Source organism: Lepidochelys kempii, chromosome 2, assembly GCF_965140285.1.
Source record: "Lepidochelys kempii isolate rLepKem1 chromosome 2, rLepKem1.hap1, whole genome shotgun sequence".
NCBI classification, from domain to species: Eukaryota; Metazoa; Chordata; order Testudines; family Cheloniidae; genus Lepidochelys; species Lepidochelys kempii.
Window position 1 is genome coordinate 189,379,388 of NC_136381.1, and position 25,341 is coordinate 189,404,728.

General features: G+C 38.6%; 1 protein-coding gene across 2 annotated transcripts in view; it reads left to right on the top strand.

The window, feature by feature from the left end:
- Nucleotides 1–122: 122 nt before the first annotated feature.
- The window catches only part of KIF15 (kinesin family member 15), a 58,259-nt gene continuing 33,040 nt past the window's right edge, over nt 123–25,341 (top strand). Inside the window, exons 1-18 of one of the 2 annotated variants that reach the window (XM_073333137.2) lie at nt 123–182; nt 3,123–3,165; nt 7,462–7,645; nt 8,354–8,430; nt 9,006–9,043; nt 10,306–10,403; nt 10,787–10,966; nt 11,838–12,047; nt 12,166–12,291; nt 14,223–14,345; nt 15,181–15,304; nt 18,061–18,152; nt 18,621–18,830; nt 20,180–20,357; nt 21,205–21,346; nt 22,727–22,868; nt 23,728–23,922; nt 24,922–25,029. In XM_073333137.2, coding sequence (XP_073189238.1) covers nt 164–182; nt 3,123–3,165; nt 7,462–7,645; nt 8,354–8,430; nt 9,006–9,043; nt 10,306–10,403; nt 10,787–10,966; nt 11,838–12,047; nt 12,166–12,291; nt 14,223–14,345; nt 15,181–15,304; nt 18,061–18,152; nt 18,621–18,830; nt 20,180–20,357; nt 21,205–21,346; nt 22,727–22,868; nt 23,728–23,922; nt 24,922–25,029 — 2,289 coding nt within the window. In that variant the 5' untranslated portion in view covers nt 123–163. Of the gene's footprint in view, nt 183–1,432; nt 3,166–7,461; nt 7,646–8,353; nt 8,431–9,005; nt 9,044–10,305; nt 10,404–10,786; nt 10,967–11,837; nt 12,048–12,165; nt 12,292–14,222; nt 14,346–15,180; nt 15,305–18,060; nt 18,153–18,620; nt 18,831–20,179; nt 20,358–21,204; nt 21,347–22,726; nt 22,869–23,727; nt 23,923–24,921; nt 25,030–25,341 lie in introns of those variants that run through there. The other variant, XM_073333136.1, reaches the window with a different exon arrangement.

Sequence of the window (25,341 nt, forward strand, 5' to 3'; positions counted from 1 at the left end):
TTCACAGCGGGAGACGCGCCTCCTTCCCCGCCCGCGCAGTTAGCGCCAAATTCAAACAGGCCGCCATTTTGAGCTGCCGAGCGTTCCCAGTGCGGGGGGAGGGCGCCACGGCGTTTGGAGGCGAGGAAGGGCGCCTGGAGAGGGGGGGGGGGCTGCGCGGACAATGGCTCCTGGGACCAAAGGTGAGGGGTGGGGGAGGAAAAGGGGGTCACGGCGAGGCGCCCCGCCGTTGCGGGAGGGGGCGGCTGGCCCGTGCGACGGCTGGTCTGTGTCCGTTCCGGTTTTTCGTATCCAGAGGCTGCTTAGAAGCCGCCTCTGACCGTTCCCTGTCGCGTGAGGTGGGGGAAGGGTCTTTCCCAGGGCGCGCGAGAGAGCTGAGCTCGCGCCAGGGCTCGGTCCTGTTTCCTAACGCCCCGCGCCCCGGTCTTGCTGGCTGAGGGGCTTTCAGAGCTTCAGTCCCCCTCCCGTCACCCCCGCACCCTCCCCCTCTCTCTTCTCCCCTAACGGTTTTTTACCAGCCGTTTCCCCGCGTGAGCTGTGCCAAGCACGAGTAACCCGTCCCCGTGCCAGCAGCCCTCGGGGGCGGGGGGGGCGTTTCTGGTGTCGATATCCGGCGCGGGGTTGTCTTGGGGGCAGGGAGAGGTGCCCCTACCCCAGCACGAGCTCCATTTTTTGGCTCAGCTGAGGGAGGCCCGTGCAGTCAGCTGAGCGGCTTTTCAAACCCTCTGCCCGGGATCTCAGTGGCGTTTGAAATGTTGGCAGCCTGGAGGGCTTGTTTGCCCGACAGAAAAGCAAGAAATAGCCACAGGAGGTGGGGAAATGGGGAGGCGCACGGAGTCCCTGGCGTGGGGGGCATACAGTGCACCTGGCCTGGGGAAGAATGAGGCAGAGTGGCATGTAATGGAGGGGTAGCCCCTGGAACAGGGGGAAAGGGAGGACAACGATATGGGAGGCGAGGGGACCTGCAGGACCTATACAGAGCCCCTGGGGTGGGAGACATGGGAGAGATACAGAGCCCCTGGCATGGCGGAAGCGGTGAATAAGGGGACGCAGAACCCCTGACATAGGCGGGAGGTGTTGGGTTGGGGGGTTACAAGAGGTTAGAAATCGAGAGCAATAGCACTAGGAGCTTGTGGAGGAGAACGGAGGGATTCAAGGAATTCAATGAGATTGGCTTACAGAAGCAATGAAGTGTGCCAGGCTCTAGCTAGTGCTGAACAAAAGTCTAAACATGTCTGAGGGCAGCCTGTTATGATGCATCCTAAACAACTGCCTTGCTCAGGAAGGGTGGTGCCCTTCAAACCACAGTCTGGACTCATCCATTTTGATTGTAGTTTTTCAACTACATGAAACAATGATTTTTCTGCACAGGTTGGGGCAGATAGGGCAAGCATGACTGGGGGAGGGGACTGGAGTATCTAAGGGGGGCAAAGGACAAGGAGACAGACCCTACTCTGAGCAGGGAGGAGGCCGACCATAGCCACTTGCAGGAGAGAGACTTTTTAGTTTGCAACTAGGTGGAAGGACAATGGTCAGCGTAAACAGTAAAATCCAGACTGAATGTTTTCCTAAAAGATATGTGCTTGAAATTAGTCGGGGGAAGTTATGTGCTATGGCCTGTGCTAGTCAAGAGGTCAGACTAGCTGATCACAATGGTTCATTCTAGTCTATGCATCTAAGAAATGTCACCAAAATAGATATGACTGTAATCCTGTAGCTGATTGCACTGTCTGCATCTTTGCTTCCATGCAGATACACAGTGGTGTTCTTCTGTAGTGTTCCACAGAGGTGCAGTGATCTAGCCTGGTGCAGACCATGATAGAGTTGAGGTCATACTGACTGTATAGCTCTCAAATACATAAATTAAACAAATTGATAAATAGAAAATTATTTAAACTTTTAACTTGAACTGCTTCTTGTAATCATAGTAGATGCAATTTTTTCCTACAAATATGAAATTCAAGTTGATAACATCCCTTTAAAATGGAAAATGCAAGCCGTTAGATAAATTGAGATATTGATTACTTACTGACACTGGAGCTCCTATTGATCTCTAGGTGATGAAATACTATTAATTTCATAGGTTTTTTTAAAATTTTGTTAATTGTCTTGTGCTATTTGATTTGCAATTTTTTTTGGCTGTGTTGCATATTAGTTTGAAAATTGCAAATGCTGTTTCATAAATTAATAATAACCTTGTAACAGACTGCTTCAATGTCATTGAGCAAATCAGAGCTGATTTACTGTAGCACCGGTACATTTGAGACTGTTTTTCTCGTAGTGGCAGAATCATATTGATGTATCAAACATGCTCATTTTAAGTCTAGCACCTCTGCGTGCTGATGTCAATAACTTCTGCCATTAAAGTACAGACTTAGGCTTTGATCCTGCAATGAAATCTGTGCTGGCTTAGGGGGGCCTTAATGGTATTTATTATAGGGTGTTTATGACTGGTCATTTCACATAGTAGGTAAATGATTATAGGTTAGACTTGCTCTTGAATAATTAAATCATCATAGCTGTCTTCTGCTAGAAGCAACAGATCTTCATGTGAATGGAATTTAGAAGAAATATGTCAAAAGATGGTGACAGACTTGGGAGGATTTGGATACTTTATAGCACTGATTTTTAGTATATTTTTTTAAATGTTCAAGTAAAAATGAATCATTTTAGCTTTTGCTACATTATTTGAAATTTCACATTGCTAATAAGCGTCAAAACTAAATGTGAGTATATTGCTATGCCTGCATATAGTGCTTTAAAGATATCTGAAATCTGTAATCACAGCTAAAATCTATGGTCCAATCCTGCAAACATGTATCTGCTTAATTTTATGCATGTCCCACTGAACCCAATAGGTTTATTCATGTGCATAAAGTTAAACACAAGTGTTTGCACTGCAACATCAGGGCCTACATTATCTGCGCAAGAAACACTAAACCGAATATTCATCAAAGGAAAACGTTAGCTGTATATCTTTTGCACAACAAACCTCAAAGTCATTTAAACATTTTTGTTTTATCTTTCCAATTTTAACTCCATTGATATCACTTGCAATACTTTTTTAATGTTTTCCTTGACAGTTTGATGTATGTTTTTCCTTTTTTTAAAAAAAAACCCAGGAGATTCACGTGATGCCACACTGCCCCTGTCAAATACACCAAGGTAAAAGACTATTTGCTAATTCTTGTATTAATTTCTCATATACTAACATTAAAGGGCTGTGTGGGGAAAGGCTGACATGTATATAACATGTTTGTTTCCATTCATCCCATCATTTGATAATGCAATTATCCTTCCCACTTTCAAATTTAGTTATTCCAACCACATTTTTCTCCTTTAAGCAAGTTCAGTTCTAACACTGCAATACTAGTCTATAATCAGGTTTCAGAGTAGCAGCCATGTTAGTGTGTATTTGTAAAAAGAAAAGGAGTACTTGTGGCACCTTAGAGACTAACCAATTTATTTGAGCATAAGCTTTTGTGAGCTACAGCTCACTCATCGGATGCATTCAGTAGAAAATACAGTGGGGAGATTCATATACACAGAGAACATGAAACAATAGGTGTTATCATACACACTGTAAGGAGAGTGATCACTTAAAGTGAGCTAGTACCAGCAGGAGAGGGGGAGAAGAAAACCTTTTGTAGTGATAATCAAGGTGGGCCATTTCCAGCAGTTGACAAGAACATCTGAGGAATGGTGAGGGGGGGAATAAACATGGGGAAATAGTTTTACTTTATGTAATGACTCATCCACTCCCAGTCTCTGTTCAAGCCTAAGTTAATTGTATCCAGTTTGCAAATTAATTCCAATTCAGCAGTCTATCATTGGAGTCTGTTTTTGAAGTCTTTTTGTTGTAATATTGCGACTTTTAGGTCTGTAATCGAGTGACCGGAGAGACTGAAGTGTTCTCCGACTGGTTTATGAATGTTATAATTCTTGACATCTGATTTGTGTCCATTTATTCTTTTACATAGAGACTGTCCAGTTTGACCAATGTACATGGCAGAGGGGCATTGCTGGCACATGATGGCATATATCACATTGGTACATGTGCAGGTGAACGAGCCTCTGATAGTGTGGCTGATGTTATTAGGCCCTGTGATGGTGTCCCCTGAATAGCTATGTGGGCACAGTTGGCAACGGGCTTTGTTGCAAGGATAGGTTCCTGGGTTAGTGGTTGTGGTGTGTGGTTGCTGGTGAGTATTTGCTTCAGGTTGTGGGGCTGTCTGTAAGCAAGGACTGGCCTGTCTCCCAAAATCTGTGAGAGTGATGGGATGTCCTTCAGAATAGGTTGTAGATCCTTGATGATGCGTTGGAGAGGTTTTAGTTGGGGGCTGAAGGTGATGGCTGGTGGTGTTCTGTTATTTTCTTTGTTGGGCCTGTCCTGTAGTAGGTGACTTCTGGGTACTCTTCTGGCTCTGTCAATCTGTTTCCTTACTTCCCCAGGTGGGTATTGTAGTTGTAAGAATGCTTGATAGAGATCTTGTAGGTGTTTGTCTCTGTCTGAGGGGTTGGTGCAAATGCGGTTGTATCGCAGAGCTTGGCTGTAGACAATGGATCGTGTGGTGTGATCTGAGTGAAAGCTGGAGGCATGTAGGTAAGTAGAGCAGTCAGTAGGTTTCCGGTATAGGGTGGTGTTTATGTGACCATCGCTTATTAACACCGTAGTGTCCAGGAAGTGGATCTCTTGTGTGGACTGGTCCAGGCTGAGGTTGATGGTGGGATGGAAATTGTTGAAATCATGGTGGAATTCCTCCAGGGCTTCTTTTCCATGGGTCCAGATGGTGAAGATGTCCTCAATGTAGCACAAGCAGAGTAGGGGCATTAAGGGACGAGAGCTGAAGAAGCGTTGTTCTAAGTCAGCCATAAAAATGTTGGCATACTGTGGGGCCAGGCGGGTACCCATAGCAGTGCCTCTGATTTGAAGGTATACATTGTCCCCAAATGTGAAATAGTTATGGGTGAGGACAAAGTCACAAAGTTCAGCCACCAGGTTTGCCATGACATTATTGGGGATACTGTTCCTGACGGCTTGTAGTCCATCTTTGTGTGGAATGTTGATGTAGAGGGCTTCTACATCCATAGTGGCCAGGATGGTGTTATCAGGAAGATCACCGATGGATTGTAGTTTCCTCAGGAAGTCAGTGGTGTCTCGAAGATAGCTGGGAGTGCTGGTAGTTGTTACGAATTACACCTGGTAGGACACGCACACAAGTGCTACGAATTACACCTGGTAGGACACGCACACAAGTGCTACGAATTACACCTGGTAGGACACGCACAGTTCGAATCTAGGCTGAGGCACAGAAACAAAGTCCACAACTGCAAAGTTCCCAAAAGACACTAAGTTTATTACGCTCGAGCGTGGTGCCCCCCTGCTAGCCAGGAGGGGACCCTGAATGCAGATTATACAAAGGTTATATACTTTTTAGCAAAGCATGTTGCCCTCGTGCATCGGAAACCTTAGCCAATAAACAAACCCTTGTCTTATCTACCACCTATCCCTGCTTGGTGCATTCCTCGTGCTATACCAGTATGTTAATTACACAGCATGGTCCTAAAGCTATGCATCAGTAACTTTTATTATCAGGATGGGAGGCCTCACATCAAGGCCAAGAGACAGGGAGTTAGAGACTGACAAAAACCAGATACTGGGAGTCAAGGCAGGCTGGAGACAAGGAGGAGGATTTTCACAGGGATTCAATATCTAAGGATTACTCCTCCTGGTGTATGATGTGCTGGCATTTAAACAATGGTGGGCCCCAAACCAAAATGGAGTCACATGTGCTAACTTTTCCTTAACATAGTGTAGGGCCTGAGGAAGGAGTCTACAGAGCCAGACAATCCTGCTGTCAGGGTGCCAATGCCTGAGATGATGGGGCATCCAGGATTTCCAGGTTTATGGATCTTGGGTAGCAGATAGAAAACCCCAGGTCGGAGTTCCAAGGGTATGTCTGTGTGGATTTGTTCTTGTGCTTTTTCAGGGAGTTTCTTGAGCAAATGGTGTAGTTTCTTTTGGTTATTCTCAGTGGGATCAGAGGGTAATGGCTTGTAGAAAGTGGAGTTGGAGAGCTGCCTAGCAGCCTCTTGTTCATGTTCTGACCTATTCATGATGACGACAGCACCTCCTTTGTCAGCCTTTTTGCTTATGATGTCAGAGTTGTTTCTGAGGCTGTGGATGGCATTGTGTTCTGCATGGCTGAGGTTATGGGGCAAGTGATGCTGCTTTTCCACAATTTCAGCCCGTGCATGTCGGCGGAAGCATTCTATGTAGAAGTCTAGTCTGTTTTGACCTTCAGGAGGAGTCCACCCAGAATCCTTCTTATCAACTGCTGGAAATTGCCCACCTTGATTATCACTACAAAAGGTTCCCCTCTTATGCCCCCCCGCTCTTCTGCTGGTATTAGCTCATCTTAAGTGATCACTCTCCTTACAGAAAAAGAAAAGGAGGACTTGTGGCACCTTAGAGACTAACCAATTTATTTGAGCATGAGCTTTTGTGAGCTACAGCTCACTTCATCGGATGCATACTGTGGAAACTGCAGAAGACATTATATACACAGACATTAATACACATTATATACACATGTCTTCTGCAGTTTCCACAGTATGCATCCGATGAAGTGAGCTGTAGCTCACGAAAGCTCAAATAAATTGGTTAGTCTCTAAGGTGCCACAAGTACTCCTTTTCTTTTTGCGAATACAGACTAACACGGCTGTTACTCTGAAACTCTCCTTACAGTGTGTATGATAACACCCATTGTTTCATGTTCTCTGTGTATATAAATCTCCCTACTGTATTGTCCACTGAATGCATCCGATGAAGTGAGCTGTAGCTCACGAAAGCTTATGCTCAAATAAATTTGTTAGTCTCTAAGGTGCAACAAGTACTCCTAGTCTATAATCAGTTTCTAGAAAAAAATTGAAGAGTGAAGCAATTTACATATCCAGGTTTGAGGCTGTCATCTCTGTTGACCCAAGAACAGGAATCTACTACCCTAATGTGTATTTTGTATTGCAGTATGTTAAACTTTCAGGGGATCCCTTTTAATATCATGAAATGGTCATATGCAAAACTGTATTTGGACTAATTTCTTGTGTACCCAGAAGGACATACCAGTTAAATGTATAATAGTGATTAGAACATAGGAATTGGCTTACTGGATCAGACTAATGGCCCATTCAGGCAACTATCCTGTTTCCTACAGTGGCCACCACCAAATGCTTCAGAGGAAGGTGCAGGAAACTTTGCATTAAACAGATATGGGACAATAAATCCCCTGCAGTAGGTCTCTTCCTAATCTCTTATAGAGATTATCTAGTTTAGTACAACTTCAGGGTAAACCTCTGCATGAGTTTCCCCACTCAGTCTGACTTCTCTAATTTCATATATTTTCTCAAATAACTGACAGAGCTGTGTTCAGACAACCTTATCTATAAATATTCCTTCATTAGTACTGAAGGTGATGCCATCAAGGTCTATGTGAGAGTACGACCCCCTTCAGAGGGAGCTGCATTAGCTGATGGGGATCAAGGCTTGTGCTTATCAGTTCTTTCATCAAACACTCTTCGTCTACATTCAAAGCCTGAGCCCAAGATCTTCACTTTTGATCATGTTGCAAATATGGACACAACGCAGGTAATGGCTTTAAAAACGGTTGACAAGCTCACTAAAATATGAAAAAAATGATGGCCATAACTATACAATATCTGTATCAATACCTATTTCCCTGTTTTTTACAGCAACAAGTCTGGCAATGCTCAGTTATAGTTACGCTATCAAGGCAAATTCATTTTCCTCTCCACTGCTTTAAGAATTTCTCTTTTTAAAGTTTTCGTAAGAATTGCTCTTTGCATTTCTACAATGAGATTGATGGGAAATTGTGCTTAATGATAGATGGGATATTATGATCCTATAATATATGATGCTCCTAGAGAAGCATTCTGTATAAGCAAATTACCACTGAAGCCCATTGTTGTAGGCCTAACAATAATATATGACAATAGATGGGAGTAGTAGTTAGGTAATTTATCCTATTCCATAACATAGAGCAATTGATTCAGTACCATAACAAAGTTCACTTACATGTTTTGCAGTCAGCATTAGTAAAGGGTTGTGTGGCCTATTGTTGGTGCATTTGCTTTGTTGTGGGAAAGGGGGGGAGCCAGGTAGTCATTTGATGCATCTAGCCTGGCTATGCATCATTTAATATATAAATACACAAAGTTCTGTATGTAACATTGTTTTATAATATATTTTCTTATACTGGGGAAGAAAGTCTTGTAGAAAGTCTTTTTTATGTTTTTAAAATCTTAATGCCAGCTTCCTTGTCCTTTTTCTCATCAGGAGTCAGTGTTTACAAGTGTAGCCAAAAACATTGTTGAATCTTGTATGAATGGTTACAATGGAACCATCTTTGCATAGTAAGCCATTTACATTTATTTAATATTAAACATGAGTTGTAAAAAATTACTTGCATCAATTAATAGCAACTGATTTAAGTATCAGGGTATAACTTCATGCTCTGGTGTATTTGTTTAAAAAAAAAAAAAAGGCTGCCTTCTCACTTGATACAGCATCTCAAAGAGTGACATGGTGAAACTTTTTGCTATTTACTTGTTGAAGAGTACTTAGCCTCAGAAATGCATATTTAGAAATTATCTGATGCAGTGTGGTTGTAATTGTGTTGGTCTTAGGATATTAGGGCGGTTAAGGTAATATCTTTTATTGGACCAACTTCTGTTGGTGAGAGAGAGAAGCTTTCAAGCTTACACACAGTTTCTTCTGTAATACCCTGGCACCAACATGGCTACAACACTACTTACAACAATGGTAGACTTCAAGTTGACCGTGCGTTGTTACATCTTCAGCTTATGAGAAATGATTTGTCCATGTCAAACTACCAATTTGAATGAAAGATGCAGATCAATGAGGGATGTCACTGCTAGAATAAATTTTGCTTATTTTGAACTTTTGTTTGTTTTCTTTTTCTTTTTAGTGGCCAAACTGGGTCAGGGAAAACTTTTACTATGATGGGTAAGTGTATAAAAGACTCATTTATAATTGTAAGATTTTTTTCTCAATACTAGTTTTGAGATGTGGTTTAGTTTTAAAACTTTTTTTTTATGCTCTGTAAATTATGTGATTTGGTTTTACATTCCTCTGCAGGTAATTTTTTAATCTTATTGTTTTGGGGATTGCATAGCACTCTTAGTGCAGTTTCTGTTTTTCTCACAACATTCCCAGAGAATGGGGATGGATACCATCTTGCCCTCTTTTCTTTGAGGTGAAAAAGTCCATTCCCTATTTTCCAGCTGAAGTAAATAGCCCAATGAAATCAAATGTTTGTAGTCAAGTTGTTTTACAAAATTCTAAAAACATCTTTTTAGTTTCCCCTTTTTGGTTCCCAACCCCTCAATTTCTGGAAAAATATTCTGGTAGGCACCTCTTTTCTACGTTAAATAAATAAATAGAGAGAGACGTTTTCAAAAAGGCTACCTTCCCAATCTGGAATTAAAGGTCCATCTGTATATACAAGGAGTTTACACTATTCTTGTGCTGTTCATAGCACTGGTAATTTTAAATACAACAGGTTTCAGAGTAGCAGCCATGTTAGTCTGTATTCACAAAAAGAAAAGGAGTACTTGTGGCACCTTAGAGACTAACAAATTTATTTGAGCATAAGCTTTCGTGAGCTACAGCTGACTTCATCGGTTGCAGCTCACGAAAGCTTATGCTCAAATAAATTTGTTAGTCTCTAAGGTGCCACAAGTACTCCTTTTCTTTTTTAAATACAACAGTTAGTCAGTCTCCCTTTTTACTTTTAAAGAGGAACAGTTGCCAAAACACCCAACTGAAGGGAGTGTGTGGCTCTGGGACTTGCTAAGAATCGGATGAACAAAGCAATTGAATTACTCTCAATCCTTGAAGTGGTCCCTCCAAACAACGGTTGAGGCAGGCACATTGGTGGGAAGTTTGCACTGCTACTTCTTGGTCTTTGTATGCACCTATTCTGTGAATAAATAGACTTTAGTATCCAGAGCTGTAAATCTCTCGGCCTTTCACAGGCACTAATTTAATTTAGATCTTTTTAAATGTAAGTTGACAAAGCAAAATCAACTGATTATTCAAGAAATAGCTTGATTTCTTCTTTCTTTGTTTTGCCGTGAATGATTGGCTAAAAGATTGGTAGTTGCAGTTTTGTATAATGGTATATGAGAGTGCCAACCAACTGCTGTTATTGAATAGCATTTCTTAATTGAACCTACTAAATTTTATTTTTAATTAAATCTCTTTAGGGCCATCTGACTCTGATAATTTCACACATAACCTGAGAGGAGTTATTCCTCGGAGCTTTGAATATCTCTTTTTTTTAATCGAACGTGAAAAAGAAAAGGTAAAACTTTTATATTTTTGAGGTCACAGGAATGTCTTGCTTATGAAGTAGCTGAATAAATTACATTTTGATTAGTGCTCATGTTCCTTGTGTTATGGCTGTCTTGCATCTACCTTACCATTTTACATTTATTATAGTATCCTTTGTATATTGATAGCTACAAGTGCCAAAAGAAAGATTTAAATTTCTATACTGAAAGTAGCTATCTTTCTAGGTAAAAAAAATTGCCCTTTGGGCACCATAAATGGTGTTAAGGTACAATATATATCAATAATAACTTTATACCTTTATGAAGGAAATGAAACAAACCACTGCCATACTGTGTTAGAGACCAGCTCTCATAAAAGCTATACATCTATAGTAGAAGTTTTCATGTTTTACAGGCTGGTACTGGTAAGAGTTTTCTCTGTAAGTGCTCGTTTATTGAAATCTACAATGAACAGATATTTGACTTGCTGGATTCTGCTTCAGCTGGACTCTTTCTCAGGGAACATATCAAGAAGGGAGTCTTTGTCGTTGGTGCTGTGGAGCAGGTGTTAACCTCTGCTGCTGAAGCATATCAGGTAGTCTGTTTCATGCTGTTTGATATCTGGACATTGCTCTCTCAGCAACATTGTACAATATTAGATCTAGCAAAAATTAAAGTGCGTAAAAATAAAATGCTGATTTCTGTTTCTACAAAGTATTTTTCAAAAGATCATCTATAAACAGAGAAATATTTGGTTTGTTCTAACTTTTCTCCAAAGCATGCATGTTCCACATCAGTCCTTGGTGAATGTTGGAGATTATGAAAGTTGTAAGGTTTGGGGAGTATAAAAATGCACTGATGATAATCTTCTGCTGATGTTTGCAGTGGACCTCAGTGGTATAGTAGCAGGTTTTTGTCCCACTACACTGTTGTTCCAGATATCCTTCACACTGTACGTCCAGGTGTTGAGTAAGCCTTACTCTTCTAATGATCACAGCACATGGATTTAAAAGGTTTTATTTGTACAATGTTAACATATTTGTATAAACACATAAAAAGGGAAAATAGAACTTTTGGAAAACAAAAGGACATTTTATATAGCAAAGACTTGGAAAGTCATATCAGTGAGTTGGCAGTCAAAATGTAGCATAGCAATTTTTAAACTAAAGAAATTGTAAAACATGCAATTGGGTTGACAAGAGTAAAGGGAAGTGAATATTTAATTATTTCTAAACCAAAAAGCTAATGTTCAAATCATAAACATTGTGATACTCATTAGGATTTCTAACTGTATTAAATTTTTATATGAAGATATTCTGGTGCTAAAAGTCAGTGGTTGTAATGGTTTATTGAAAGGCCTCATACTGGAATATGTTTACTCTCTGCTTCACCCATTGTATCTGAGTGTTGGGATCACTCTGAAATATACTAGATGGTGCTATTTGGTGTCTCTTCTTGCTGCTAAGGTGTTAACTATGGGCTGGAGAAATCGCCGTGTAGCATCTACCTCAATGAATAGAGAATCCTCAAGATCGCATGCGGTCTTCACTATTACTGTAGATTCAATGGAGAAGAACAGTGAAGTTGTTAACATCCGATCCTCCCAGCTGAACTTGGTGGATTTGGCAGGGTCTGAGAGACAAAAAGATACCCATACTGAAGGAGTCAGGTTAAAGGTTGGTGCTACATATCTGTGATTACTTTCTTTTTCTCTTCGATTAAAGATTTTTAAAAAAACACCTTGTTTTAATCAGGACAGTTGTCTTCTCACTTTCAGTCTCTTGTATGTTTTAGGAGGCAGGTAACATAAACCGGTCATTAAGCTGCCTGGGCCAAGTGATCACAGCGCTTGTTGATGTGGGTAATGGAAAACAAAGACATATTTGCTACAGGGACTCCAAGCTCACTTTTCTACTACGGGTAACATATAATGTTTAGTTTTCATGTAATATTTTTAAAAAGAAAAACATTGATATTTACACTGAGAAGAGAAAAACTGAGCTCAGTTCAGTAAAATTGGGCTGCTTGTTTTCACTGTTGTGAACGCTTCCTGGAAAATCAATTTCTACATGTCATAGGATTTCAGAATTATTATCCTTTTGTCTATAGTAAGGTTTTAGGATGAATTGTAAGGATCTGAAAAACACAGAGTTTTCAGTTTCTCCCTTTGCTCAAAGTTTGTTTTTTTTTTGAAGAAGGAAAAAGAGAAACTTTGAAAAAGATATTGATAATATCCAGACAACAGAAAGATATTATACTCTGTTGCTGTTACAATGAATGTCTTCAGTTACATGTGCTTTTATTTTAGTGTGTGTGTGTGTGTAATGTATACTAATCTTATTTTAATGAGAGTGGAGGACAAGCTCTATTCCTGTGCGTTATGGAAAAGCCTATATATCACATAAGTGTAATAGTCACTGACTTGAAATGCTTCTAACCTTAAAGGTTTTATATGTCCTCAAAGTAGCCACACAAAATGTTAGCAGGATGTAGCTGGTATTAGCGACTGATAATACTCATCTTCTAATCTTCAGGAAGTTTCTCATTGTATGAAGGCCCCTTAAACTGCAAAGTGATTATGACGATTGAGTGAATTTTAATGTTCTCTGCTGAATACCATCACTAACCAGAATGCATCATTCTGTGACATCTAATACCAAGTCTGATTGCAATCCGTGATAGTATTAGTGATGTCACAGGCATTTGTTTCCTATTCCATTATGACAGCATTCTACCCATTCCTTCTCCAAACACTTTTTCTGTGCAATCTGTCGGTCTTTATCCTCTATTTTAAAGAATTTCTCTCTTTCTCTTTCATATAAGTATAAAAAGTTGAAATTCTGTCTCTGTCCATTTTCTTGTACCCCACTCTTATAAAGAGATCCTCCACTCCAGGTCCTTACCCCCAAACAGAACACCATTGACGTTTGTGAGTCTTCTTGCAGGGCTGGGGTCTTAGATTGTAAGTGCCTTAAGTGATACCTTAGCTGTTATATCTGTACAGATATAAGTGCACCGTCAGCACTCAATAAATAATACTGACATATCTAAAGATCTATATTTAACAGTGAGAAGTTAGTTGTCTCTTTGATCAGTCAGTTTCCAGCCTGTCTGCTAAGACTACCAACAAGTGTCTGTGTGAGTGATTTTTGTGATACTGATGCTTATCCAGTAGAAAATGGAGCCAGGTAATCAACATATTTCACATAGGTAGCCAAATGGCTGGCCTTCAAGTTGGTAATAACTTTCAATTGCTATTGACCAGAGTTCTAAAGTGAAAGATTTGATATCTCATTACAGTTTTCCTGAGTTTCCTTTTGCCAATGGTAGCACACTGCCCAGTTCCAAATTCCTGAAATGATCCTCATTTAATTACAAATCCCTTCACAATATAACAAGATAAGGTTCTTGAAACTAAACTCTTATATATAATTAAGGTTGTGTCCTCCTTTCATAACCAGCTTTGAAATAAAGCTTCAAAAACGAATGTAGAGATTTTTCAAGTAAACCCATTCTAGTCTAAAATTACATACGAAACAACTTGTGAAAGAAGTATTAATTTCTAGGTCTAACCAAAAACCTTCAACTTAAGAAAAGGAGTTCTTGTGGCACCTTAGAGACTAACAAATTTATTTGTGCATAAGCTTTCGTGAGCTACAGCTCACTTCATCGGATGCATTCCACTGAATGCATCCAATGAAGTGAGCTGTAGCTCACGAAAGCTTATGCTCAAATAAATTTGTTAGTCTCTAAGGTGCCACAAGAACTCCTTTTCTTTTTGCGAATACAGACTAACATGGCTGCTACTCTGAAACCTTCAACTTAAGCCAATTTTCATATTTTTCAAACAGGATTCTCTTGGAGGTAATGCAAAAACATGCATAATTGCAAATGTTCATCCTGGATGTAGATGTTTTGGTGAAACTCTGTCCACCCTTAATTTTGCTCAACGAGCAAAGTTGATTAAAAACAAGGTAAAAAATTATTTAATATCTTTACCGTCATGACTTAAACAAATACAATATTTTGTCATTTATATTATATGTTTAAATGTGAACCAATTTATTTTAAGAAACGTTTTTGTTTACTATGGTTAACTCAAATGAAAATCATATTGAAAAAAGAAATTTGCTTGCTTGGGTTTAGAATAACAAAAACTAAATATTTTTAAAAATGGAATTTACTTTTCACTATTTCTGCAGTTTATACTTTATTCAGCATGGACAATGGAAACATACTATTTGCACTCGTTTTTCATGTTCTATTTGTTCTTTGAATCTGCAGCATTCCATGGAAATGTGTAAATTCAAACAAAGCTTTAATTAAATGCTTTCATGATTATTTTAAAGCTTTGTAATGCTGTTTTTCCTACCTAAATTTTGGATGTAAACAGCATGCCATTACCTGTTTAAATGTAGGGTAACTCTTAAGTTCTTTCTGTATCTTGAGCGGGCTTGAATGTATATTGGCTTCTGATTTTGCAGCTATGTAGTCTGTTATATGCTGTTTGCCTTTGTTCAGCCTAAAATTTTCAGGATTAAATTCTAGTTCAGCAAACTGTAGACTAAATTTTCAAGTGTCCATGATTTTCAGATATTAAGAAACTATTGAAGTTGAAGATACTAGAAAACTAAATTGAGCTCTCTCCTGTTTCCAAAGATTCTTCTCTTTTAAAATGGATAGCCATATAGGCAGTTATCTACTGCTTTTCAATATTTGATTCTAATTACCTTCAGAATAGATTGTTTCTGATGTTACTTCATATTAAAAATGTAATCTTATTCTTTGCTTTCAAAATTCCTACAAAAGGCTGTGATAAATGAAGACACCCAAGGGAATGTGAGCCAGCTCCAAGCTGAAGTGAAGAAATTGAAAGAGCAGCTTGCTCAACTTACTTTAGGGCAGTCTACTCAAGATATTTCTATTTCAAGAGGTAGGAGTGTTATACCAATAAAATAGAAACCAGCAGGATCTTATTAAAGGGGAAAAGGCAAAATGCCACATTTATTGTGAATACAGAAAGAATCATAGTAAGCAGTTAGTTATAGCTATAACATTCCATTCAATTTCATATTTATTCACACATTCATACACACACAGGTTCTGCAAGGTTGTTATCATAGTTACCAGCTTTAGAGTTGCTCATGCCAAGCCACTGGCCAGGTGGCCTGAACATGAGGAGGGAGTAGGGCCTTGTCAGATGCTCATCTGACGCTCCTGGAAGTTGGTTTGCAGAATCAGACCCCAAAGTTCTCACTTTCTAGAGTCCATTTTGATAGGAATTTCTTCCTATGCCAGTCTATGGGAATTGCTTCATCATGCTGTTGCTGAATCAATCAGCAGATGTATTAACACAATTAGCAGCTTGCAAGTTTCACACATAGAGGGAGAGAAACAGTACCAAAAACCAAGAGACCTCTTAATTAGTAATACCCTGGAATTTAAACAATGGGGAATGAAACTCATTTGTGATTTTAATACAGAACTTCTTTAATATGATCCAACAGGAGAAACAAAAAGAATAGAAAGCTCCTGAATTCTAGAGCAAAAGGAGATTTTTAAACTGTTCTGTTATTGACTTGCTGAACAAATAGCACCACTTAGTTTTGTATGCCTTAAGGATTATATTTTGCTTAGGCACAACATACTATTTTACACAACTATAATAAGCAAATGTGTCTAATTTTGCAGGAACCTGTGCTAACTAATGATCATTTTGTTTTCATTTTACTCTTACCATACTGTGTGCATTAGGCAAAACTTCTATTAGTTTGATTTTTGTTGTTAATGCCTAGAATTTTCTTCCAGCTTCTAGTTCATAAAGGTGCTGGAAATAAAGCCCTTGAGATAAACCAAAACATTTGTTTATGATTGTCAGTGTGGCGGGGTTCTGTTTTTTCTCATTAGACAAGTTGTTGCACAAGCCTGTTAATTCTGGCTTCCTTTTACTCCAGTTTTTTTGATTTCTCAATGTAATTCCAGGAAAAAATATTTTGTGTGGATGAAAATAAAAAGTTAATCTTATATACAATATAGTAGAGAATAAAGTTAATGGAATTTTTATTACTCTTCAAACTTTACTTGTAGCTTTTCACTGAACTGTTGTATCTCCTGAACAGATGCCGATTATAGTTTCCCACTAAGTGTAGTTCCCTGATTGCAATATGCTGCCCCAGAGTATTTTATTACTATGGTAGCAATCTTGGCTTTGTAATTCTCTTATTGTGTTCCTGTTCCAATTGTGGTCTGATCTTCCCAAGACACAAGGGATTTCGATCCAGCACCAGGAGTTGCTGCATTTAAAAGACTTGGCTAATATTAAACATCCTTGTTCCGTTTTTTGCAAGGAAAAAAAAATCACACATCTGCTATGCACAGGATCAGAGTTTAAATCATAAAAATATGCGAGAATGGTTAACTTGATATTAAATCAGTCACTCATGCTATTATGTCTAGATATAGGCAGAAATCTTAACAATTCCATATTACATCTGTTGCAATCTGCAAAAACTAAAGGATGTTTTAAATCTGTTAAAAATTATCTTATACATTTTAAGAAAAGAAAAATCTTGTCTGAAAACTGACACGATAGACGTAGTCTAAGCAATTAAGAATCTTGGCACACATTTTGAGTTGTAGAAATAAAGATATGGAGTATAATTATCAGTTGATTGTAAAACACAGTGGAAAATATATATATTAACTAGAAATATATATATATATATTAACTAGAAATTATTTTGACGAATTGATTTTTTGAGGGGGTCTGAAACTATAATCAAATTTGACAAATAGCTTCAGTTGAAAAAAGCCATATGTTTCAACTTTTTCATTTTGAAATGTTTTCAGTTTGAAACAGCATTTTGACTTAAAATTTGTTCAATTTAAAAAAAAAAAAACGACACAAACAAGGGTGAAAACACCTGAAATGGTCAAAATGAAATGAGAAATGCAAAAAAAGATTTTCAAATTGATCAAAATGTTTTGCCTTAACTTGAAACGAATCAAAAAACTGAAAAGAGGGGGAAAAACTATATTTTTGAATTAACTCAAAACATTCTGGTTGACTTGAAACAAACTCAAAAAAAAATTTTTTTTTTAATTTGAAGAAAAGATTGTTAAATTGTTTGAGTCAAACTGGAATATTTTTACATTATTTGGTTCTACCCCTAAGCTGAAAAATCAATTATTCACTCAGCTCTAATCATAATGGGATAGTTATTTTGCCCTTTAGATATTATGGTGATTAGTATCCCATAAATATCTATAATCCACTTTATTATGAACAGAATGTAATATTAATGCCAATTTCATGTTATAAAATTTTAAAAAAGCATCTGAAGCTAATTCCATATTTTGCATACTTCCTTTGCTGAACACATGAATTAAAAAAAAAAAAAAAAAGCTAAATTCAAAATCCCTTTACTCATTAGGTACAACTTTGTATGTCAATTATAATTGAGTGAGTAAAGTTTTATATCTCATAAATTGACAGACCCTAATAGTATCATTAGAGGGTGTTCTATAACTATAATGTAAATATGCCCATACGTGTATGTTCAATAAATTATTCTGGGAAAAATGAAGTGTTGGAAATACTCTGTAAATGTGGTTGTTAAACATGAAGGAAAACTTAAATAATTTGTATCTTAATAAATATGGTGATTCATTCTTTAACTTTCTATTAAGCTGCTCTTGGACAAGGTCAGGAAAATACAAATTACATGAACTACTTTCTTGAGGCAATGCTGTTCTTGGAGAAGTCTGAAACTGAAAAGAAGGTAAGAATTCACTGCCTTTTCTCTAGTATGTCCTGCTTATTTTTTGATTAAAGCTAAGGATGAATAAACCTACTGAAGCCCCACTGCAGTTGAGATTGTCCTGCTTTGTTAAATAAATTCTGTTTACAAAGACAGCAAAGTGTAGTTACCATAAGGAGAGATTATACACTAGTAGAATTGTGAATTTTTAAGGTAATGTCCAAGTTTGATAAAGAAAAAACATAAGAAAACTTTGATTAATAATCGGATTGTGCCCCATAGTGAGTTGATTTTTTTTAAAAAAGTCACAAGGTCAGTTTCGCTTACAAAAATATGAATGGGATAATAAAATGTTTTAATTTTGCACATAAAATATTGTTATAGGTAGTATGGTATAACTTGTTTAAGTTTGTGATAAATATATCTATTTGGAGATTGCCATTGTCCTTTTTTCTCCACTACTAAATCAGTACATTTATTTTTTTTAAGACTTTGTTAGAAAAAGTTGCTCAACTAGAAGATCTTTGTGGCAAAAAGGAGAAATTCATTCAGTCCAATAAAATGATAGTTAAGTTCCGGGAGGACCATATAGTTCGCCTGGAGAGATTACACAAAGAGGCTCGTGGCAGTTTAGTGCCCAAAGAACAGGATGATCTGATCAGTGAACTGAGGGAGGAATTGCGGACAGTGAGAGAACAGGTAAATATTTTTACTTATTGTTCCATTCCAAAACAATCTGATGAAGCTCATGAACAACACAAAAAGAAAGAACTTCTTTATTGTTTAAAGATAATGAAACAAATCGATCACTGATGGTATTTAGTTGAAAGGTATCATGAGCACAATCTACCCCAGGGATCGGCAACCTTTGGCACGTGGCCAGTCAGGGAAATCCGCTGGCAGGCCCAGATGGTTTCTTTACCTGCAGCATCCACGGGTTCGGCCGATCGCAGCTCCCACTGGCCGCGGTTTGCCATTCCAGGCCAATGGGGGCCGTGGGAAGTGGCGCAGGCCGGGCTGCGTGCCAAAGGTTGCCAATCCCTGATCTACCCAGTACTCTAAACTGTGAAATTACTGTACTTAATGCTATTTGGTTTAAATCACTGATAGGCTTCCTGATGTTAAGGAACGCTCTTATCACTGCAGTTAGGAAACTCAGCCCTGTTTTAAAAATAGAACAAAAAGACAGACTACTTTAATAATTCTGTAGTTGAGCCTACATATTCTAGGCTAAATTGTGATCCTAATGTTGCTAGAGGAAGAAGTTTATATGTAATGATCAGGATTAAAATTATGTCCCTCCTGCAATACACCTCTATCCTGATATAACACGAGTTTGACTATAACGCGGTAAAGCAGTGCTCGGGGGGGTGGGGCTGCGCGCTCCGGTGGGTCAGTGTGTCTGGCTCCGATGCGCCGTGCTGACCGGCATGTTAAGGGTGCTGGGCCAGGGCCGAGAGGTTGGATAAGGGGCAGAGGGTCTCGGGGGAGGCGGTCAGGGAGCAGGGGGGGTTGGATGGTTCAGAGGTTCTGGGGGCGGGGCAGTTGGGACAGAGAGCAGGGGGCGGTTGGATGGGTCAGGGGTTCTGAGGGGTTAGTCGGGGCGGAAAGTGACTATTAATAACGGAAATGCTCGAGGCCAAAGCAAGTTCGATATAATGCAGTTTCCCCTATAACGTGGTAAGATTTTTTGGCTCCTGAGGACCGCGTGATATTGGGATAGAGGTGTACTACAGAATGTTTAAAAATTGAATTTATTGATTAATTCCTTGATCATTACTTACTCACGTATTCACATTTTGAGAGTAAATTCCAGTGAAGTAATAAAACCAGTTTCCAGCTCTTTAAGAAATCTGAACAGTCCTCCTTGGTTTAGGGAAGCCCTCTTTTTCTTTTCCTTTTTTTCTTTTCCTTTACAATTTAATGCTTGTGAAAGGTGACAGATTGGCAGCCTTCTATACTGAATCCTCCGTGAAATAGCCTTTTTTGTAAACTACTTTGCTTTTTTGCAACACTTCAACAAATATCCGCATGTCACATATGCACAGATGGAACAACACCCACGAATTGCTAAGTATGCCATGGAGAATCACAGCCTCAGAGAGGAGAACAAACGACTTCGTTCCTTACAGTCAGTGAAAAGGGCTGAAGAACTTGATGCTCAGACCATTGCAGAACTAGAAAAAGCTTTCTTGGAGGCTTCAGCCACAGAGAAAAATAATGGAGGTAAAAATACACTATGACATATTCCTTTCATAAGCTAATACTCATTTTTAAAATGTAATAGTCTATTTTTGAGAAATCCTAAGTATTTTCATTAGCACTTAAAGTATTTTAAGTGGCAGTGCTTCTAATGATCATATGAATTTGATGATTTAACATTCTTCTTTATTAAATTCATATTTTAACATTTTTAAAATGAAAAACTTATGATGTTGCATAAGCAATGTTTGTCTAAACATAATACAAAATGCACACATCTCAATGTGAAACACTTTTGCAAAACTTATATTTTAATTGTTAAACTTTTCATCAATTTAATCTACCACATGGTAGTGTTAAAAACATTCTTTAAAAGTGCCCTTCTTCAGTGCATGTGATAATACTGTATAGTAATTTGCAATACATATTCATTTTCTATTTCATCCTTTTTTGTGATGCAAAAAAATTTGACAATGGTTAAACCACTAGTGTGCTGCAACCATTGTCTGTCATACTGACCAATGTTGTCTAACTGTTTCCCTGTTCTTCCTGATCAGTCTGAGTGTATCCATCTGTTGTCTCGTTCTTTATGTTTAGGTTGTAAGCTCTTTGGAGCAGGAACAGTCTTTCTCTTCTCTTTTTGCACAGCACCTAACACAGTGGGATTGTGCTTCATGACTAGCTGTTACAGTAATACCAATAATAAAAATAATTACATAATCCACATGAACATAAGCACTATTGTTTGTGTCCAGTTGGCTTAGTCTGAGTTGCTGAAATGTTCAAAAAATTGTTCTTATTTTATTGATAGAGCTTATTATGATTGTGAGTTCAGGATTATATCAGAGGATATCTGTTGTTTGTTTTTTAGGTCATCAGTTGTATTCCACCACTACATCCACAGAAAGCAATTCACTGGTGTCTTTTGAAAGGTTGAAAGCACGCCTGCTGCATACTCAGAGTGAACTGGAAAGTTCAAAACAAGAATATGAAGAATTTAAAGAGCTAACTAAGTGAGAGGAAACAATGTAGAAATGTTTTAAACTAATATTCTTCTGAAAAATATATTTTTCTAGGATAGACCTGTATTTATATTCTTCTGTGGTCAAATCCTGGACCCAGAATACAACCCAAGTAAATTTGTCTTCTAGAGAGAGTCAGAGTGAGGGGAGAAAGGGAAAACATAATCCTCCCCATATCATCACAGTCTACTGAGCAACAGTTTACAGACATCACATTAGTCTTGTATATTTGGAGATCTACTTACCCTGCTCCTGCTTCTTCACATTAGGATGTAGGTAGTCCCTGCAGAGCAGATCTTTATGGCGTGCAGTCTCCCCAAACCCTGATCTGTATAGTAGAAGTCCACTTGGCTACAAAGGGAGGGCTGAACCCATTGTGTTTTACTTTTTCATGATTTTGCCCTGAGCCCCAGCAGATGCCTCCTGCAGGGCTGAAGTCCCTAGCCCCACCACCCTGTCACAGGGCAGAAGCCCCGAGTTCCCCTCCCTCCAGCCTGGTAGGCGGAGAATGGGGAGGGGGGCAGAGAGGCACCATGAAGGAACCTACATTTAAAAAACCCATATATTAAAGCTTAAATAGTTTTAGCCACAAACTTAATGGTTCAGCAAATATGTTGGACACCAGTTTCTACTCTGTCCTGAGCAGCAGTAAGCTGAGATCCTGCTCCCATTGATGCTTATGAAGTTTTGTTATTGACTCTGAGATCAGAATGGGAAGTGGATGGTGGTAACACTAAACACAAACAATCCATGCTTGCACGAGACTCTTGACACTGCAGTGATGTGAATGATGCCAGCTATCACACTACTGACATACATACAGAGCAGCTAAATATTATACAGTGAAAGATCTTCCCAAATTTCCACTTACCTTTAATAACATTCTTAAGTATTTATTTTAACAAGTCAAAGTATTCTTAATAATACTTGGAAAAAATGTTTAGAGGTTTTTATTAATCTTGTTGCGCTTCAGTTCAGGTTTCTGATTCACATGTAACTGTGGATAACATCATTAATGCTTAAAGTTTTGGTATGGGTGATGTGATCTGTTCTTTAGAGGAAACAAAAAGCTCTGAACTCAGGTGTTGCTGGATAAAGGAGGAAGCGATTTTTCCATTTTAAGGCTGTGTTTAAGTGTGCATATATTTTTTTAATTATGTGATCACAAAGCAGCTTTTAATAGCTCTTTTAATGGGGTCCCCACTGATCCTATAAATAGCATAATCTCAAAATTGAAATATTTTGATGGCTTGGATGAAAGTGTATGGAATTGTTTTTCAGTGTGACAATTACACAGCACCTTACTGTCAGACTAATGATAGAGTGCATGATGACTTTTGGGCTTTGTGGTAAAATCTTATGTCTAAACAGGAAAAGGCATCTGGAAATGGAGTCAGAACTTCAATCCCTTCAGAAAGCAAACCAGCATCTTGAAAATATTTTGGAGGCAACCAAGGCACACAAACGTCATGAAGTCTCTCAATTGAATAAAATGCACAGAGAAACTATTAAGGTACAGGAATATGTTAATGAGAGGTTGTAAATACAGCGGTATATAGTTACATATGAGTTGGATGAAACAAAAGATTTCTTTAGTAAAAATCAGAGTGTAAGATACTTAGCCTGACAAGTTTTCCAGTATATAAACTCGCTATATGATTAAAGTGATATCTTCATTTCTATCTCTTGTTCTGAAATACTTCCTGATGCACTACTGCTTGTAACTGAGTTGTGAATCAGAAAAACATGCAGTTGTGTGGAATGTAATTGACCAGCTTTGACCATTTTACTTTATCCTGTATTTTGTTTATAGAATTATGAAATGTGTTACACTATAATTAAGGCTACGATTTTGTCACGGAAGTCATGGATTCTGTGACTTCCAAAGACCTCCGTGACTTCAGGCGGCTGGAAGCTGCAGGGTCCCGCCACCACCCGCAGCGGCCAGGAGCTGCGGGGTTCCCCTGCCACCTGAGGCCCCTGGATCTCCCTAGTGGCAGGGGGAACCCCAAAGCTCCTCTCTACCGCAGGTGCCGGGGGGACCCTTCAGCTTCCAGCCGCCACAGGCGGAAGAGGACCCCACAGCTCTGAGTCGCGGGGTGGAGGAGGACCCTGGAGCTCCAAGCCCCCATCGTGGTGGGGGCCCCAGAGCTCCCAGCTGACCCCGACATCTGCCCAGCAGCTCCCCATTTTGTCATGGATATTTTTAGTAAAAGTCAGGGACAGGTCACGGTCAATAAAGAAAAAATTCACAGAAGCCTGTGACCTGTCTGTGATTCTTACTAAAAATATCCGTGACACAATCTTTGCCTTAACTATAATCTGTCTATTTTATATTTAAACTAATGCTTCCTTCATAATTTCTGCAACAGAGTATGACTACTCCGACAAAGGCTTACCAACTAAGGTCTCGTCTGGTGCCACGAATAAGCCCTGAAATCTTGGTCTGTGATTCCATGGATATTCAGAGTTCAGGGGAGGTGGATAATATTTTCAATGAGCCAGTTCCTCCGGAGATGAATGAACAAGCTTATGAGGCCATTGCTGAGGAGCTCAGAATGGTGCAGGTAAATCTTCAGAATAAGAGTGGAAGTGCATATGTAATTGTTTTGTTTGGGGTTTTTTTACAAAAGCATGTTTTGATACTCATTGAGTAATATCATTTTTTCACCAAAAATAACTTTTGATTTTAATGTAACAATTCACTTATAAAACCAAAGTAAGTGTTTAATAAATATTTTAGTAAATTATTGTGATGCCTAGTAGCATGCTATACTGTACTTATGCACCCTTAGCATTTCCAGTGTAAATGCCACTAAGAGAGTTCACACTTGTTATGCATTTTCTCTGTCTACATGTTATTCATTTATATTTTGTGAGAAGTTTTAGTTTAGCAGAAATGGCACACTCCTGGGCATTTAAACCTGAATACTCAAACCAAACTGTTCCATCACAGGGAGACTCAGGCAGAGGGGCCACCACCATTCAAAACTGTGGCTTAGTTCAAAGCTAGAAGAGACTGCACTATCTGAGAACCTGTTTAAAAACTGTGTAAAACCTCAGTCCTTTTATCCTTCTTTTAAATTTCCTGAAAAGAGATGCTTTTGCCATAGAAGAGCAAAGCAAAGTGTCTGAGATAATCTTGATAATGTGGCTCTAATTTTCATTAATATGAAAACTTGTATATAACAGAACTCCTTGCTGAACTGCCCTCAAACATTTCATATAGCTCACAGATCTTCCCAGAAATCTCTAGTCCATTTTTGTCTATTCTGAAGAGCAGAATACATCAAACTTATACATACATACATAAAGTTAAGAATGTGCATGTTTGCAGGATTGGATCACATTTTTGTATTTTGCTTTGAGGGATCTCCCAGAGATCTGGGAGTAAAGGATATCCCTGTGGTACTGATAAACCAATAGTTCTCTCTCTGAATGCTTCAAGCCATAAAGACAAAAATCTTGACTGTTTTAAGTATTTGGTGTACACAGGTCTGACCATATGCCATGTGAAAATAATGGGAAGAGAAGCTTTCTAATTATGCATGTCTGCCATCTTACAGGAACAACTGAGCACTCTTCAGATCAAGCTAGATGAGGAAGAAAGTAAGAACTTAAAACTTCAGCAACATATTGATAAACTAGAGCATCATTCTGCACAAATGCAGGAGGTGAGGTAGCTGTGTAAATCAAATTTTTGTGAGAGTATATACAAAAGAGGTGAATATCAATCACATTTCTCAGCTATTTTCAGGCCCCTGTTTAGTGAATTTTAAAATATTACTTGGATTTTTAAGAGGCAAAACTGCTAAAATTATAACACTAGAACTGAGCAGAAAGACCAGCTAGACAACAGCCAGCATCAGTGCTTTCTAAAACTTATTTTGAAATATTTAAAGCTGCTTGATCATAGAGTAAAAGTATAAATGGCGAGGCACTCAGGATGCCTACTGGTGGTGTTTTTTGCCCAATTTCATGATGTG